Source organism: Arachis stenosperma, chromosome 2 (genome assembly GCF_014773155.1).
Source record: "Arachis stenosperma cultivar V10309 chromosome 2, arast.V10309.gnm1.PFL2, whole genome shotgun sequence".
Classification (NCBI taxonomy): domain Eukaryota; kingdom Viridiplantae; phylum Streptophyta; class Magnoliopsida; order Fabales; family Fabaceae; genus Arachis; species Arachis stenosperma.
The window spans coordinates 84,868,842-84,886,318 of record NC_080378.1 but is presented as its reverse complement, the minus strand read 5'-3'; the positions used below and the strand labels follow the sequence as shown (position 1 = coordinate 84,886,318).

Here is a 17,477-nt window from a genome sequence, read left to right as displayed (position 1 = left end):
AAGCCAAGAGAGAAAAGGCAAGAGTGATGCAAAATAGCCACTGATTTCTGATGTCTTTTGGGTTTATGAACTACGATTAGTTTCCCTTACCAAGTTGGGTTAGCACTTGGGAAAATTGAATCTGGTTGATTCCCCTTTCTAATTGGGTCAGCACTATGGGAAGCTAAGCTTTTGGTGATGAAAGCTTATGGGGTAGATACTAGTTGAGTAAGGAAAAATCTCAATAGTATTGGTGTATGTAATCTATGAATGATTAGTGAAAATTCTACCATGGTTTGTGGTGGAGACTGGATGTAGGATTCATGGCACAAAGAATTCGAACCAAGATACATGCTGGTCTTCATTTTCTCTTCCCTGCTCTTTTATGATTCTAAGTATGAGATAATTTCAAATAATCTCCTGCAACTCGAAGCAACAGATTAACAGAGTCTGAAACTTTAAGTTTTAAGCCAACTTGATTCAACCCCCTTCTCAAGTTCAACTAGAACCATCAATTGGTATCCAGAGCAAGGTTTCAAGGAGGCAAGCTTCACAGCTTGGAGCAAAGATCCATGAACAACAACATGAGTCCCAACATCGTGGCGTTCACTCTCACTGAAGGGCAGTCTAATAATAATAAACCTCCCTACTTCAATGGCAGTAACTACTCTTACTGGAAAGAAAGAATGAGAATCTTTGTGCAGTCAATCGACTACAATATCTGGAAGATCATTCTCAACGGTTCATACGTCCCCACTAAACAGAATGCTGATGGAGAAGTTGTGGCAAAGGAAGATAGTGAATGGACAGATGAAGAAAAGAAGAAGGTTGAACTCAATGCCAAAGCAATCAACCTGATGCATTGCGCAATCAGTTTCGAAGAGTTCAGAAAGGTGTCAAGGTGTAAAATGGCTAAAGAAATATGGGACAAACTCAGACTCACTCATGAAGGCACTAAGCAAGTAAGGGAAATCAGAATTGACATGCTAATGAAGGAATATGAAATGTTCAGTATGAAGGAGGATGTGAGCATCGATCAAATATTCGAAAGATTCTCCATAATCATCAACAATCTGGACGCAATGGGAAGGAACTACTCTGAAGAAACTCTAGTGAGAAAGATCCTGAGAAGTCTTACTAAGAAATGGGAAGTAAAAAGTACAGCCATCTCTGAAAGAAATAATTTGATCAAGATCACCTATGATGAGCTGAGAGGCAAGCTACTGGCCTATGAAACCACTCACATGTCTCAAGACAAAGATAACAAAAAGAAAAGTATAGCACTAAAATCGAGGATGACAGCCCAAAGAGAAGAATCTGATGACAGTTTCTCAGATGAAGAAATGATGCTCTTTGCAAGAAAAATAAGAAGACTACTGAGATACAAAAGTAAAGGCAAAGGAAGCTCCTCATCCAAAGACGTCAAGAAAGATCAAGTCAAGTTCACATGCCAACCCTACAAGAAACCTGTTCACTTCAAGTCAGATTGCCCTCAACTTAAGAAAGGCAAAAAATCTAAGAAAGACAAAAAGAAGGTAATGATGTCAACATGGGAGGACTTGGAGAACGACACCAGCTCAGAGAGCTCAGATCAAGAAGCTCAGCTATGTTTGATGGTAGACCATGATGATCAAAATGAGGTAGATCTTTCTGACTTGTCTATTGATGAACTGCACTATATTATCAAAGACATTTCTGTCAATTCCAAGAAACTCTTGGATAAGTATGCAAAATGCAAGAAAGAAAATGAGGCTTTGAGGACTGAAAATGATCTTCTTTTAAAAAAGGTTAAGGCTAATGAAACTGTTAATGAAAAGTTTTTAAAAGAATAAAATTGTGCTTTGCGAGCTGAATTAGAGAAATTCAAACTCAAGCATGAAGTTACTGCTTCCACTAATTTGATTTCTGAAAACAAAAAGTTGAATGAACAAATAAAAAATTTGAATGAAGACTTAGCAAGTTTGTTCAAGGTTCTCAAAATCTGAACAAACTGCTTGCTTGTCAAAGAGTTGGGTCTAAAAAATCTAGACTTGGTTTCATAGAGTAAATAAATCAGTTTTCAAACCAAACTTTCAAAAATCTGAATCCTCCTCTTCCAAGTTTTTCAAACCAAAAGGAGTCAGCAAACCCCAAAAATCAGTGGGCAAGAATCAATGCTACAAGTGCAATAGAAATGGTCATGATCCTCCTCAATGTTTCATCTTTCTTAGGTCTTTTGGTAATGATAGTAAATTATATAAAGTTGTTCATGATTTTAATGCTCTTGGGCAACCAAGAAGATTTCACATAAAAGGATCCAAATGGATTTGGATACCTAAGATTAGTTGAAGAATATGCAGGTTTGCCTTACATCCAAGAAGAAAAAGGACATGTGGTATCTTGATAGTGGATGTTCAAGGCATATGACCGGAAGAGATACTTTCTTCATTAAACTCAACAAGTATGATGGAGGATTTGTCACTTTTGGAGATAATGGTAAAGGTAAAATAATTGCCATTGGTAAGGTTGGCAAAGATTTTTCAAATTGCATAGATAATGTCTTTTTAGTTGATGGGTTAAAGCATAATCTATTGAGCATAAGTCAATTGTGTGACCTTGGATATGCTGTAACCTTTAGGAAATCTGATTGTAGAGTCATAAATGAGAAAATAGAGGCTGTTTTATTTATTGCCAAAAGAAGTGACAATGTTTATGGTATCACTCTAGATTATTTAAAAGTTCAAAATGTAATTTGTTTTTCTTCAATGGAAACTAAAAAATGGATGTGGCATAAGAGGTTAGGACATGCTAGCATGTTCCAAATCTCTAAGCTTGTAAAGAGAGGCTTAGTTAGAGGTCTTCCTAATATAAAGTTTGATAAGGACATCATTTGTGATGCTTGTCAAATGGGTAAACAAACTAAAACCTCTTTCAAACCCAAGGAAGATGTCTCTACTAAGAAACCATTGGAGTTGTTGCATCTTGATCTGTTTAGACCAACTAGGACTCAAAGTCTTGGAGGAAAGAGTTATGGCATGGTAATTGTGGATGACTATACTAGATTTGGCTGGGTGTTCTTTCTTGCTCATAAACATGAAGCTTTCTCTGATTTTGAAAATTCAGCAAAAAGGTTCAAAATGAAAAGGGTTTAAAATTTGTTTCAATTAGAAGTGACCATGGTAAAGAATTTGAAAATCAGCAATTTGAATCTTTTTGTGACGAACTAGGCATATCACATAACTTCTCATGTCCTAGAACACCTCAACAAAATAGTGTTGTGGAAAGGAGAAATAGAAGTTTACAAGAAATGGCTAGAGCTATGTTATGTGAATATGAAATTCCTAAGTTCTTATGGGCTAAAGCTGTGAATACAGCTTGCTATGTTTTAAATAGAACCATCATTAGGAAGTTTTTAAAGAAAACCCCATATGAACTTTGGAAAGGGCATCCTCCCAATCTTAGCTATTTTCATGTGTTTGGGTGCAAGTGTTTCATTCTGAATATCAAAGAAAATTTAGGAAAATTTGATCCTAAAACACATGAAGGCATTTTTCTGGGTTATTCCACAAATAGCAAGGCCTATAGGGTTTACAAAAAGAACTCCAAAACAGTTGAGGAGACCATACATGTCACTTTCTGTGAATCTAACAATGTTTCCAGTGTTTGCATTGATGATAGTCCAGGTTTTGAAGCTGAGGTTCTAAAGAACACTGAACCAGTTCCACAAAATCCAAGTTCTCATGAAGTTGCACCTGTTAGCAGCGAAAATCCTAATTCTTCAAGAGACAATTTAGAATTATTTCCTGTTGCAGCTGGAAACACTAATGCAGAGGCTAATGTTGATCAAGAGGAACCTGAATCCTCAAACCAGTCAAGAAGACCAAGAGAATGGAGGTTTCAGAAAAACTATCCTGAAGAGTTCATAATTGGAAATCCCTCCACTGGTAGGATCACTCGTTCATCTTTGAAAAGAGCCGAATCCAACAACATTGCTCTTTTATCAAAGATTGAACCTCAAAACATCTAAGAAGATCTTGCTGATCCATCTTAGGTGTTAGCCATGAAGGAGGAATTGCAGCAATTTGAGAAGAATCAGGTCTGGTCATTGGTGCCTTATCCAAATGGAAAGAAAGTCACTGGCACTAAATAGATTTTCAGAAACAAGCTGGGTGAAGATGGATCCATAGTCCGAAACAAGGCTAGATTGGTTGCTCAAGGATATGATCAAGAGGAAGGGATTGATTTCGATGAATCTTTTGCACCTGTAGCTCGAATGGAAGCCATCAGATTGCTCCTAGCATATGCTGCTCACTGTGGTTTCAAGCTATTCCAAATGGACGTAAAGTGTGCTTTCCTCAATGGCATAATAGATAGAGAGGTTTATGTGGCTTAACCACCTGGGTTTGAAAACAAAACTTTTCCTGACCATGTTTTCAAACTAGCTAAAGTCTTATATGGTTTAAGACAAGCTCCTAGAGCTTGGTATGAGAGGCTTAGCTCATTTTTATTGAAAATTAACTTTCAAAGAGAAGCCACTGACACCACTTTATTTATTAGGAACTATCATGATCATTTTATTCTTGTGCAAGTTTATGTTGATGATATTATATTTGGTTCGACTAATGAGGATTTGTGTGTAGATTTTGCTAAGCTTATGACTAATGAATTTGATATGAGCATGATGGGAGAGCTCAATTTCTTTTTAGGCTTGCAAATCAAGCAAACTGCAGAAGGCATCTTCATCCATCAAGAAAAATATGCAAAAGAACTTGTCAAGAAATTTGGGCTGGACTGTGCTAAGCCAATGGGAACTCCCATGCATCCTAATATCAAGCTTGATAAGGATGAACATGGTAGAGATGTTGATGAGACCCGCTATAGGGGGATGATTGGATCCTTAATGTATCTAACCTCCTCAAGGCCTGATATCATCCAAAGTGTTGGAGTTTTCTCAAGGTTTCAATCAAAGCCTAAGGAGTCCCATCTTTTGGCTGTCAAGAGGATCATCCGATATGTACTTGATACCACTGATTATGGGTTATGGTTTCCTAAGACTGATTCTTTTCAATTAGTGGGTTTCTGTGATTCAGATTTTGTTGGGGACAGGATAGATAGAAGTAGCACAAGTGGCATGTGCTGCTTTCTTGGGAAATCTTTCATTGTTTGGTCTAGCAAGAAGCAAGCTACGGTGGCACTTTCAACAGCCGAAGCTGATTATATTGCAGCCTCCTCTTGTTGATCTCAATTATTATGGCTGAAAACTCAACTAGCTGATTATAAACTGAATGTCTCTAATATTCCATTATTTTGTGACAACATGAGTGCTATTAATATTTCCAAAAACCCTGTTTTGCACTCAAGAACAAAGCACATTGAAGTTCGATTTCATTCTATAAGAGAACATGTGCAAAATGGAAATTTGGATATTCAGTTTGTCAACTCTGAAGGTCAGCTAGCAGATATTTTCACCAAACCATTGATAGAGGAAAGGTTCTGCAAGCTACGAACTGAACTGGGCATTCTTGCTTCATCTTTGTTTTCTTAATGACTCTGCTAATGAGATTTTTTGTGTTTTGTCTCATAAATCGCGGTGAGATTTTTCTTTGGCAGATGATGAGTAACCTTCATTGGGTCACTATGAAGCCTACTGGATTCAAGCATGATCATAATGAATGATGGACATCACGTGCTGGAGCAGTTCACGATATATGGGCTTTCCTTACTAAATCCATTGAGCCCATTTCATTGTTGCTTTTTCATTTCTTTTGAAAATAAGTTTTTCTCTCATTTTGGGCCTCATTTAAATTTGTTTTCAAATCCATTTTTTTTCTTTTGTTTTTATCTGAAATGTACGAAGGTTACAGCTGTAACTTTCAATGTTTTTCAAAACCACTTTAAAGTTTTCATTTTTACATGTTTTCAAGATGCAACCTTTGCACTCCTCCACACTTATATTAACTCCCCATTATATGCATCCATTCACACTACTCTCTCCACTCTTTCATCTTCTCCAAACCAGTGCTCTATAAATATGGCACAAAAGAAGAGAGCTGCCCGCAGAGGCTCCCATAGTGGCACCCACCGTTCTGATCACACACACTCTTCTTCCTTACACTCTCCTACTCATTCTTCACCACCATCACCACCAAACCCTTCTCCTGACATGGCCCGCACTAAGACCACTACTCGCCACCCTGGCGTTGCTCCTTACCCTTCTCCTCCTCTTCCGCAAAACACCTCTCAGCCTAGTTCTTCCAAATCCAGCTCTTCTAGAGGAAAGAGGCCTCTTCACGAAGACGAAGAGATTCCCCCCACTCAGCCTCGCCATACTCGCGGTACAGTCATTGACTTTCATCTTCGTCCTGTTGCTGAACCTAGACTCTCCAATCCTATTGCTTACAAGTCCTTTTATGCTGATTTTCCTGATGAGTCTTATGATCGTCGCCGTTTTTAATCTCTCATGAACTACCTTTTTTCTGCAAAGATGTCTACAAGCGTACTCTCTATCCCTCTAAACTTGTCAATCTAGACAAACTCCGTAGGAAAGGTCTGAACTTTACCCTATTGTTTGCATGTCAAGGTTGGACACCTATACTGTCCATCAAAGAGAAAATTTACCCTGATTTGGTCAAACAGTTCTATAGCAACATGTCCTACAAAGAAGGAAGAATCGCTTCTTTTGTTAAAGGCAAAGTGATCATTCTTGACAAATATCACTTAGGCAAAACCTTAGACTACCAGGACCGAGGACCTGATGTCTACACCTCTGGTAAGTGGGACGAAACGCTCAATGTCTCTTACTTTGATGCCCTAAGCACTGTTTGCATCAATATCCCTCTCCTGGAAGGTAACACTCCTACTCATAAGTCTCTTGGTCCAATCCGTGCCCAGTTGCATCGGATTGTAAATCACATCATCTTACCTCAGAGCGGCTCTTTTCAACGCGTTTCATTTTGTGACACACTGGTTTTGTATGCACTGCTTTACGAAAATTCTCATTTCTTTTGCTTACTTGCTTGTGAGACATATGTATGCTTGTGTCAGTACCAAAAATGCATTACCCTATGGCATGCTTCTTACAAAATTTTTTTCAATATTACAATGTTAATTTTGGGGATGAAATTGCAAAAGATTGTAACTCATATATCAAAGGGGGTGGTGCAGTAAAGAAAACAGCTCCCAGGCGTCGCCGAACTGATGACAGCACTGATGTTTCCTCTATTAATGAGGATCCTCTGATTCCCCCATCCACCTCCACTACAGTCAGGACTATGACACGCATTATGAAGCATGTGCTTGAAGAATTCCTCAATCTGACAGACCTTCTTCTCCATCATGGTGCTGAGCGCAAAAGGATCCAAGTTTTGGAGGAAAATGCTCTCAAAAAGATCAAGGAAAGAATTCGGATTCTGAGAGACTTTATGGAAGATATCAAGGTTGGGATCACAACTTCTGACAATGAGGGGGAGGATGATGGAACCTCTGATGAATCCAAATCTGATGCTGGTGCACGAAATTGCAATCACACTTTTGCAATTCCGCACAACTAACCAGCAAGTGCACTGGGTCGTCCAAGTAATACCTTACGTGAGTAAGGGTCGATCCCACGGAGATTGTCGGCTTGAAGCAAGCTATGGTTATCTTGTAAATCTTAGTCAGGATATCAGAAATTATCAGGGTTGATTGTGAAAAGCAAAAGAACATGAAATAAGTACTTGTTATGCAGTAATGGAGAATAGGTTGAGGTTTTGGAGATGCTCCATCTTCTGAATCTCTGCTTTCCTACTGTCCTCTTCATCAAACACGCAAGGCTCCTTCCATGGCAAGCTGTATGTAGGGTTTAACCGTTGTCAATGGCTACCTCCCATCCTCTCAGTGGAAATGTTCAACGCACCCTGTCACGGCACGGCTATCCATCTGTCGGTTCTCAATCAGGCCGGAATAGAATCCATTGATTCTTTTGCGTCTGTCACTAACGCCCCGCCTTCAGGAGCATCACAGTCATTCAATCATTGAATCCTACTCAGAATACCACAGACAAGGTTTAGACCTTCCAGATTCTCTTGAATGCCGCCATCAGTTCTAGCTTATACCACGAAGATTCTGATTAAGGAATCCAAGAGATATCTACTCAATCTAAGGTAGAACAGAGGTGGTTGTCAGTCACACGTTCATAGTTGAGAGTATGATGAGTGTCACGGATCATCACATTCATCCGGGTTAAGAACAAGTGATATCTTAGAATGGAAGCAAGCATGATTGAATAAGAAACAGTAGTAATTGCATTAATCCATCAAGACACAGCAGAGCTCCTCACCCTCAACCATGGGGTTTAGAGACTCATGCCGTGGAAGGTACACAAAGAAACGTGTAAAGTGTCATCAGGTACAGATACAATGTCAAAAGATCCTATTAATAGTAAACTAGTAACCTAGGGTGTACAGAAATGAGTAAATGACGTAAAAATCCACTTCTGGGTCCACTTAGTGTGTGCTTGGGCTGAGCAATGAGGCATTTTCGTGTAGAGACCTTTTCTGGAGTTAAACGCCAGCTTTTATGCCAGTTTGGGCGTTTAACTCCAAGTTTTATGCCAGTTCCAGCGTTAAACGCTGGAAATTCTGAGGCTGATTTGCCACGCCGGTTTGGGCCATCAAATCTCGGGCAAAGTATGGACTATTATACATTTCTGGAAAGCCCAGGATGTCTACTTTCCAATGCCGTTGAGAGCGCGACAATTGGGCTTCTGTAGCTCCAGAAAATCCACTTCGAGTGCAGGGAGGTCAGAATCCAACAGCATCTGCAGTCCTTTTCAGTCTCTGAATCAGATTTTTGCTCAGGACCCTCAATTTTAGCCAGAAAATACCTGAAATCACAGAAAAACACACAAACTCATAGTAAAGTCCAGAAAAGTGAATTTTAACTAAAAACTAATAAAAATATACTAAAAACTAACTAGATCATACTAAAAACATACTAAAAACAATGCCAAAAAGCGTACAAATTATCCGCTCATCACAACACCAAACTTAAATTGTTGCTTGTCCCCAAGCAACTGAAAATCAAAATAGGATAAAAAGAAGAGAATATACTATAGACTCAAAAATATCAAGGAAACTTAGCTCCAATTAGATGAGCGGGATTAGTAGCTTTTTGCCTCCGAACAGTTTTGGCATCTCACTCTATCCTTTGAAGTTCAGAATGATTGGCATCTATAAGAACTCAGAACTCAGGTAGTGTTATTGATTTTCCTAGTTAAGTATAATGATTCTTGAACATAGCTAGTGTATGAGTCTTGGCTGTGGCCCAAAGCACTCTGTCTTCCAGTATTACCACCGGATACATACATGCCACAGACACATAATTGGGTGAACCTTTTTAGATTGTGACTCAGCTTTGCTAGAGTCCCCAATTAGAGGTGTCCAGGGTTCTTAAGCACACTCTTTTTGCCTTGGTTCACACTTTAACCGCTTAGTCTCAAGTTTTCACTTGACACCTTCACGCCACAAGCACATGGTTAGGGACAGCTTGGTTTAGCCGCTTAAGCCAGGATGTTATTCCTGTAGGCCCTCCTATCCACTGATGCTCAAAGCCTTGGATCCTTTTTATTACCCTTGCCTTTTGGTTTAAAGAGCTATTGGCTTTTTCTGCTTGCTTTTTCTTTTTTTTCTTTTCTTTTTTTTTTGAATCACTGCTTTTTCTTGCTTCAAGAATCAATTGATGATTTTTCAGATCCTCAATAACAGTTCTCCTTTTCCATCTTTCTTTCAAGAGCCAACAATTTTAACATTCTTAAAACAACAAATTCAAAAGACATATGCACTGTTCAAGCATTCATTCAGAAAATAAAAAGTATTGTCACCACATCAAACTAATTCAACTAGTTTCAGAGATAAATTCGAAATCCTGTACTTCTTGTTCTTTTGTAATTAAAGCATTTTTCATTTAAGAGAGGTGATGGATTCATAGGACATTCATAACTTTAAGGCATAGACACTAAGACACTAATGATCACAAGACACAAACATGGATAAACATAAGCATGAAATTCGAAAAACAAGAAAATAAAGAACAAGGAAATTAAAGAACGGGTCCATCTTAGTGATGGCGGCTTGTTCTTCCTCTTGAAGATCTTATGGAGTGCTTGAGCTCCTCAATGTCTCTTCCTTGCTTTTGTTGCTCCTCTCTCATGATTCTATGATCTTCTTTAATTTCATGGAGGAGGATGGAATGTTCTTGGTGCTCCACCCTTAGTTGTCCCATGTTGGAACTCAATTCTCCTAGGGAGGTGTTGATCTGCTCCCAATAGTTTTGTGGCAAAAAGTGCATCCCTTGAGATGAATCTCTCCATCTCCCATGGCTCGGAGGTGGAAGCTTTTGCCTTCCCTTTCCTCTTTCTAGAGGTTTCTCCGGCCTTAGGTGCCATAAATGGTTATGGAGAAACAAAAAGCAACGCTTTTACCACACCAAACTTAGAAAGTTTGCTCGTCCTCGAGCAAAAGAAGAAAGAAGAGAGAGAGTGGTGGGGTAGGTGGGATCCTGTGGGGTTGGTGTGCGAAATTGTGATCACTACTTTTCACAACTCAAATAATCCCTAGTAATGGCCCCAAAAACTTGGTGCTCAATACCATGGCATAAACACAACTTTGCACAACTAACCAGCAAGTGCACTGGGTCGTCCAAGTAATAAACCTTACGCGAGTAAGGGTCGATCCCACGGAGATTGTTGGTATGAAGCAAGCTATGGTCACCTTGTAAATCTTAGTCAGGCAGACTCAAATGTGTATAGTGATATACGAATAAAGCATAAAGATAAAGATAGAGGTACTTATGTAATTCATTGGTAGGAACTTCAGATAAGCGTATGAAGATGCCTTCCCTTCCGTCTCTCTGCTTTCCTACTGTCTTCATCCAATCCTTCTTACTCCTTTCCATGGCAAGCTTATGCAAGGGTTTCACCGTTGTCAGTGGCTACCTCCCATCCTCTCAGTGAAAACGTTCCTATGCTCTGTCACAGCATGGCTAATCATCTGTCGGTTCTCGGTCAGGCCGGAATAGAATCCAGTGATTCTTTTGCGTCTGTCACTAACGCCCCGCCTGCTAGGAGTTTGAAGCACGTCACAGTCATTCAATCATTGAATCCTACTCAGAATACCACAGACAAGGTTAGACCTTCCGGATTCTCTTGAATGCCGCCATCAGTTCTAGCCTATACCACGAAGACTCTGATCTCACGGAATGGCTGGCTCGTTTGTCAGGCGAGCACTCGGTTGTCAGGCGATCAACCATGCATCGTGTATTAGGAATCCAAGAGATATTCACCCAATCTAAGGTAGAACGGAGGTGGTTGTCAGTCACACGTTCATAGGTGAGAATGATGATGAGTGTCACGGATCATCAAATTCATCAAGTTGAAGAACAAGTGATATCTTGGACAAAGAACAAGCGGAATTGAATATAAGAACAATAGTAATTGCATTAATACTCGAGGTACAGCAGAGCTCCACACCTTAATCTATGGTGTGTAGAAACTCCACCGTTGAAAATACATAAGAACAAGGTCTAGGCATGGCCGAATGGCCAGCCTCCCAATGATCTAAGATAGCATAAAATGAAGATAGCTACCCCGATATATCTCAATACAATAGTAAAAGGTCCTACTTATAGAAAACTAGTAGCCTAGGGTGTACAGAGATGAGTAAATGACATAAAAATCCACTTCCGGGCCCACTTGGTGTGTGCTTGGGCTGAGAAATGAAGCAATTTCGTGTAGAGACTCTTCTTGGAGTTAAACGCCAGCTTTTATGCCAGTTTGGGCGTTTAACTCCCATTTAGGTGCCAGTTCCGGCGTTTAACGCTGGAATTTCTGAGGGTGACTTTGAATGCCGGTTTGGGCCATCAAATCTTGGGCAAAGTATGGACTATCATATATTGCTGGAAAGCCCAAAATGTCTACTTTCCAACGCCGTTGAGAGCGCGCCAATTGGGTATCTGTAGCTCCAGAAAATCCACTTTGAGTGCAGAAAGGTCAGAATCCAACAACATCTGCAGTCCTTTTCAGTCTCTGAATCAGATTTTTGCTCAGGTCCCTCAATTTCAGCCAGAAAATACCTGAAATCACAGAAAAACACACAAACTCATAGTAAAGTCCAGAAAAGTGAATTTTAACTAAAAACTAATAAAAATATACTAAAAACTAACTAGATCATACTAAAAACATACTAAAAACAATGCCAAAAAGCGTACAAATTATCCGCTCATCACAACACCAAACTTAAATTGTTGCTTGTCCCCAAGCAACTAAAAATCAAATAAGATAAAAAGAAGAGAATATGCAATGAATTCCAAAAACATCTATGAAGATCAGTATTAATTAGAAGAGCGGGGCTTTTAGCTTTTTGCCTCTGAACAGTTTTGGCATCTCACTCTATCCTTTGCAACTCAGAATGATTGGCTTCTTTAGGAACTCAGAATCCAGATAGTGTTATTGATTCTCCTAGTTAAGTATGATGATTCTTGAACACAGCTACTTATTGAGTCTTGGCCGTGGCCCAAAGCACTCTGTCTTCCAGTATTACCACCGGATACATACATGCCACAGACACATAATTGGGTGAACCTTTTCAGATTGTGACTCATCTTTGCTAGAGTCCCCAATTAGAGGTGTCCAGGGTTCTTAAGCACACTCTTTTTGCCTTGGATCACAACTTTATTTCTTTCTTTTTCTCTTTCTTTTTCGTTTTTTTTGTATTCACTGCTTTTTCTTGCTTCAAGAATCATTTTTATGGTTTTTCAGATCCTCAGTAACATGTCTCCTTTTTCATCATTCTTTCAAGAGCCAACATTCATGAACCACAAATTCAAAAGACATATGCACTGTTTAAGCATACATTCAGAAGACAAAAAAATATTGCCACCACATCAAAATAATTAAACTGCTATAAAATTCAAAATTCATGCAATTCTTTTCTTTTTCAATTAAGAACATTTTTTTTATTTAAGAAAGGTGATGGATTCATAGGATATTCATAACTTTAAGGCATAGACACTAAGACACTAATGATCACAAGACACAAACATGGACAAACATAAGCATTAATTTTCGAAAAACAGGAAATAAAGAACAAGGAAATTAAAGAACGGGTCCACCTTAGTGATGGCGGCTCTTTCTTCCTCTTGAAGATCCTATGGAGTGCTTGAGCTCCTCAATATCTCTTCCTTGTCTTTGTTGCTCCTCTCTCATGATCCTTTGATCTTCTCTAATTTCATGGAGGATGATGGAGTATTCTTGATGCTCCACCCTTAGTTGTCCCATGTTGGAACTCAGTTCTCCTAGGGAGGTGTTCAGTTGCTCCCAATAGTTTTGTGGAGGAAAGTGCATCCCTTGAGGTATCTCAGGGATCTCATGATGAGAGGGGTCTCTTGTGTGCTCCATCCTCTTCTTAGTGATGGGCTTGTCCTCATCAATAGGGATGTCTCCCTCTATGTCAACTCCAACAGAATAACAGAGGTGACAAATGAGATGAGGAAAGGCTAATCTTGCTAAGGTAGAGGACTTGTCCGCCACCTTATAGAGTTCTTGGGCTATAACCTCATGAACTTCCACTTCTTCTCCAATCATGATGCTATGGATCATGATGGCTCGGTCTAGAGTAACTTCGGACCGGTTGCTAGTGGGAATGATTGAGCGTTGGATAAACTCCAACCATCCTCTAGCTACGGGCTTGAGGTCATGCCTTCTCAATTGAACCGGCTTTCCTCTTGAATCTCTCTTCCATTGGGCGCCCTCTTCACAAATGTCTGTGAGGACTTGGTCCAACCTTTGATCAAAGTTGACCCTTCTAGTGTAAGGATGTTCATCTCCTTGCATCATGGGCAAATTGAATGCCAACCTTACACTTTCCGGACTAAAATCCAAGTATTTCCCCCGAACCATAGTAAGATAATTCTTTGGGTCCGGGTTCACACTTTGATCATGGTTCTTGGTGATCCATGCATTGGCATAGAACTCTTGAACCATTAAGATTCCGACTTGTTGAATGGGGTAGGTAAGAACTTCCCAACCTCTTCTTCGGATCTCATTTCGGATCTCCGGATATTCACCCTTTTTGAGTGAAAAAGGGACCTCGGGGATCACCTTCTTCAAGGCCACAACTTCATAGAAGTGGTCTTGATGCACCCTTGAGATGAATCTCTCCATCTCCCATGACTCGGAGGTAGAAGCTTTTGCCTTCCCTTTCCTCTTTTTAGAGGTTTCTCCGGCCTTGGATGCCATAAATGGTTATGAAAAAACGAAAAAGCAACGCTTTTACCACACCAAACTTAAAAGGTTTGCTCGTCCTCGAGCAAAAGAAGAAAGAAGAGGGTAGAAGAAGAAGAAATGAGGAAGAAGGGAACGGCTTTTGTGTTCGACTAAAGAGGGGGAGAAGTGGTGTTTAGGTTGTGTGAAAATGAAGGGGTGAAGAAGGGTATATATAGGGGAGGGGGAAGGGTAAGGTTCGGTCAAGTGAGGGTGGGTTTGGGTGGGAAAGTGGTTTGAATTTGAATGGTGAGGTAGGTGGGGTTTTATGAAGGATGGATGTGAGTGGTGAAGAGAAAGATGGGATTTGATAGGTGAAGGGTTTTTGGGGAAGAGGTGTTGAGGTGATTGGTGAATGAGTGAAGAAGAGAGAGAGTGGTGGGGTTGGTGGGGATCCTGTGGGGTCCACAGATCCTGTGGTGTCAAGGAAAAGTCATCCCTGCACCAAATGGCAAGCAAAATCACGTTTTGAGCCAATTCTGGCGTTAAACGCCGGGCTGGTGCCCCTTTCTGGCGTTTAACGCCAGGTTCTTGCCCTTTTCTGGCATTTAACGCCAGTCTGGTGCCCCTTTCTGGCGTTAAACGCCCAGAATGGTGCCAGACTGGGCGTTAAACGCCCACCTGCTAGCCTTACTGGCGTTTAAACGCCAGTAAGTTCTTCCTCCAGGGTGTGCTATTTTTCTTCCTGTTTTTCATTCTGTTTTTGCTTTTTCAATTGATTTTGTGACTTCTCATGATCATCAACCTACAAAAAACATAAAATAACAAAAGAAAAATATATAAAATATAACATTGGGTTGCCTCCCAACAAGCGCTTCTTTAATGTCAGTAGCTTGACAGATGGCTCTCATGGAGCCTCACATTTTCTCAGAGCAATGTTTGGAACCTCCCAACACCAAACTTAGAGTTTGAATGTGGGGGTTCAACACCAAACTTAGAGTTTGGTTGTGGCCTCCCAACACCAAACTTAGAGTTTGACTGTGGGGGCTCTGTTTGACTCTGATTTGAGAGAAGCTCTTCATGCTTCCTCTCCATGGTGACAGAAGGATATCCTTGAGCCTTAAACACAAAGGATTCTTCATTCACTTGAATGATCAGTTCGCCTCTATCAACATCAATCACAGCCTTTGCTGTGGCTAGGAATGGTCTGCCAAGGATGATGGTTTCATCCATGCACTTCCCAGTCTCTAGGACTATGAAATCAGCAGGGATGTAATGGTTTTCAATCTTCACCAAAACATCCTCTACAAGTCCATGAGCTTGTTTTCTTGAGTTGTCTGCCATCTCTAATGAGATTCTTGCAGCTTGCACCTCAAAGATCCCTAGCTTCTCCATTACAGAGAGAGGCATGAGGTTTACACTTGACCCTAAGTCACACAGAGCCTTCTTGAAGGTCATGGTGCCTATGGTACAAGGTATTGAAAGCTTCCCAGGATCTTGTCTCTTTTGTGGTAATTTCTGCCTAGACAAGTTATCCAGTTCTTTGGTGAGCAAAGGAGGTTCATTCTCCCAAGTCTCATTTCCAAATAACTTGTCATTTAGCTTCATGATTGCTCCAAGGTATTTGGCAACTTGCTCTTCAGTGACATACTCATCCTCTTCAGAGGAAGAATACTCATCAGAGCTCATGAAAGGCAGAAGTAAGTCCAATGGAATCTCTATGGTCTCATTTTGAGCCTCAGATTCCCATGGTTCCTCATTGGGGAACTCAGTGGAGGTCAGTGCACGCCCACTGAGGTCTTCCTCAGTGGCGTTCACTTCCTCTCCTTCCTCTCCAAATTCGGCCATGCTGATGGCCTTGCACTCTCCTTTTGGATTTTCTTCTGTGTTGCTTGGGAGAGTACTAGGAGGGAGTTCAGTAATTTTCTTGCTCAGCTGTCCCACTTGTGCCTCCAAATTCCTAATGGAGGACCTTGTTTCAGTCATGAAACTTTGAGTGGTTTTGATTAGATCAGAGACCATGGTTGCTAAGTCAGAGGGGTTCTGCTTAGAATTCTCTGTCTGTTGCTGAGAAGATGATGGAAAAGGCTTGCCATTGCTAAACCTGTTTCTTCCACCATTATTGTTGTTGAAACCTTGTTGAGGTCTCTGTTGATCCTTCCATGAGAAATTTGGATGATTTCTCCATGAAGAATTATAGGTGTTTCCATAGGGTTCTCCTAGGTAATTCACCTCTTCCATTGAAGGGTTCTCAGGATCATAGGCTTCTTCTTCAGATGAAGCATCCTTAGTACTGCTTGGTGCATTTTGCATTCCAGACAGACTTTGAGAGATCAAATTGACCTGTTGAGTCAATATCTTGTTCTGAGCCAAAATGGCATTCAGAGTATCAATCTCAAGAACTCCTTTCTTCTAATTTGCCCCATTGTTCACAGGATTCCTTTCAGAAGTGTACATGAATTGGTTATTTGCAACCATTTCAATTAGCTCTTGAGCTTCTGTAGGCGTCTTCTTCAAATGAAGAGATCCTCCAGCAGAGCTATCCAAAGACATCTTGGATAGTTCAGAGAGACCATCATAGAAAATACCTATGATGCTCCATTCAGAAAGCATGTCAGAAGGACATTTTCTGATCAATTGTTTGTATCTTTCCCAAGCTTCATAGAGGGATTCTCCATCCTTCTGTCTGAAGGTTTGGACTTCCACTCTAAGCTTACTCAATTTTTGAGGTGGAAAGAACTTTGCCAAGAAGGCATTGACTAGCTTTTCCCATGAGTCCAGGCTTTCTTTAGGTTGTGAATCCAACCATGTCCTAGCTCTGTCTCTTACAGCAAAAGGGAATAGCATAAGTCTGTAGACCTCAGGGTCAACCCCATTAGTCTTGACAGTGTCACAGATTTGTAAGAATTCAGCTAAAAACTGATGAGGATCTTCCAATGGAAGTCTATGGAACTTGCAATTCTGTTGCATTAGAGAAACTAATTGAGGCTTAAGCTCAAAGTTGTTTGCTCCAATGGCAGGGATAGAGATGCTTCTCCTATAGAAGTCGGGAGTAGGTGCAGTAAAGTCACCCAGCACCTTCCTTGCATTGTTTGCATTGTTGTTGTTTTCGGCTGCCATGTCTTCTTCTTTGAAGATTTCTGTTAGGTCCTCTGTAGAGAGTTGTGCCTTAGCTTCTCTTAGCTTTCACTTCAAGGTCCTTTCAGGTTCAGGGTCAGCTTCAACAAGAATGCCTTTGTCCTTGTTCCTGCTCATATGAAAGAGAAGAGAACAAGAAAGTATG

At 40.4% G+C, this 17,477-nt stretch overlaps 1 protein-coding gene and 1 non-coding gene across 2 annotated transcripts; both read left to right on the top strand.

Annotated features, from left to right (window-relative positions):
• Positions 1-4,018: 4,018 nt before the first annotated feature.
• Positions 4,019-5,197, top strand: LOC130963094 (uncharacterized mitochondrial protein AtMg00810-like). The gene is made up of 2 exons (XM_057889244.1): positions 4,019-4,097; positions 4,548-5,197. The coding sequence occupies exons 1-2, from the start codon at positions 4,019-4,021 to the stop codon at positions 5,195-5,197; spliced, it is 729 nt and encodes a 242-aa protein (XP_057745227.1).
• Positions 5,198-16,801: 11,604 nt separating this feature from the next.
• Positions 16,802-16,909, top strand: LOC130964884 (small nucleolar RNA R71). Its single transcript, XR_009080950.1, has one exon. It is a non-coding gene; the product is annotated as a small nucleolar RNA R71 (small nucleolar RNA).
• The last annotated feature ends 568 nt before the right edge of the window (positions 16,910-17,477 follow it).

Coding starts and splice junctions, on each gene's coding strand:
- LOC130963094 (XM_057889244.1), top strand. CDS start 4,019: ATGAAGGAGGAATTGCAGCAATTTGAGAAGAATCAGGTCTGGTCATTG. Junction 4,098..4,547: donor AAATGGAAAGAAAGTCACTG/GCACTAAATAGA, acceptor TTCTTGTGCAAG/TTTATGTTGATGATATTATA.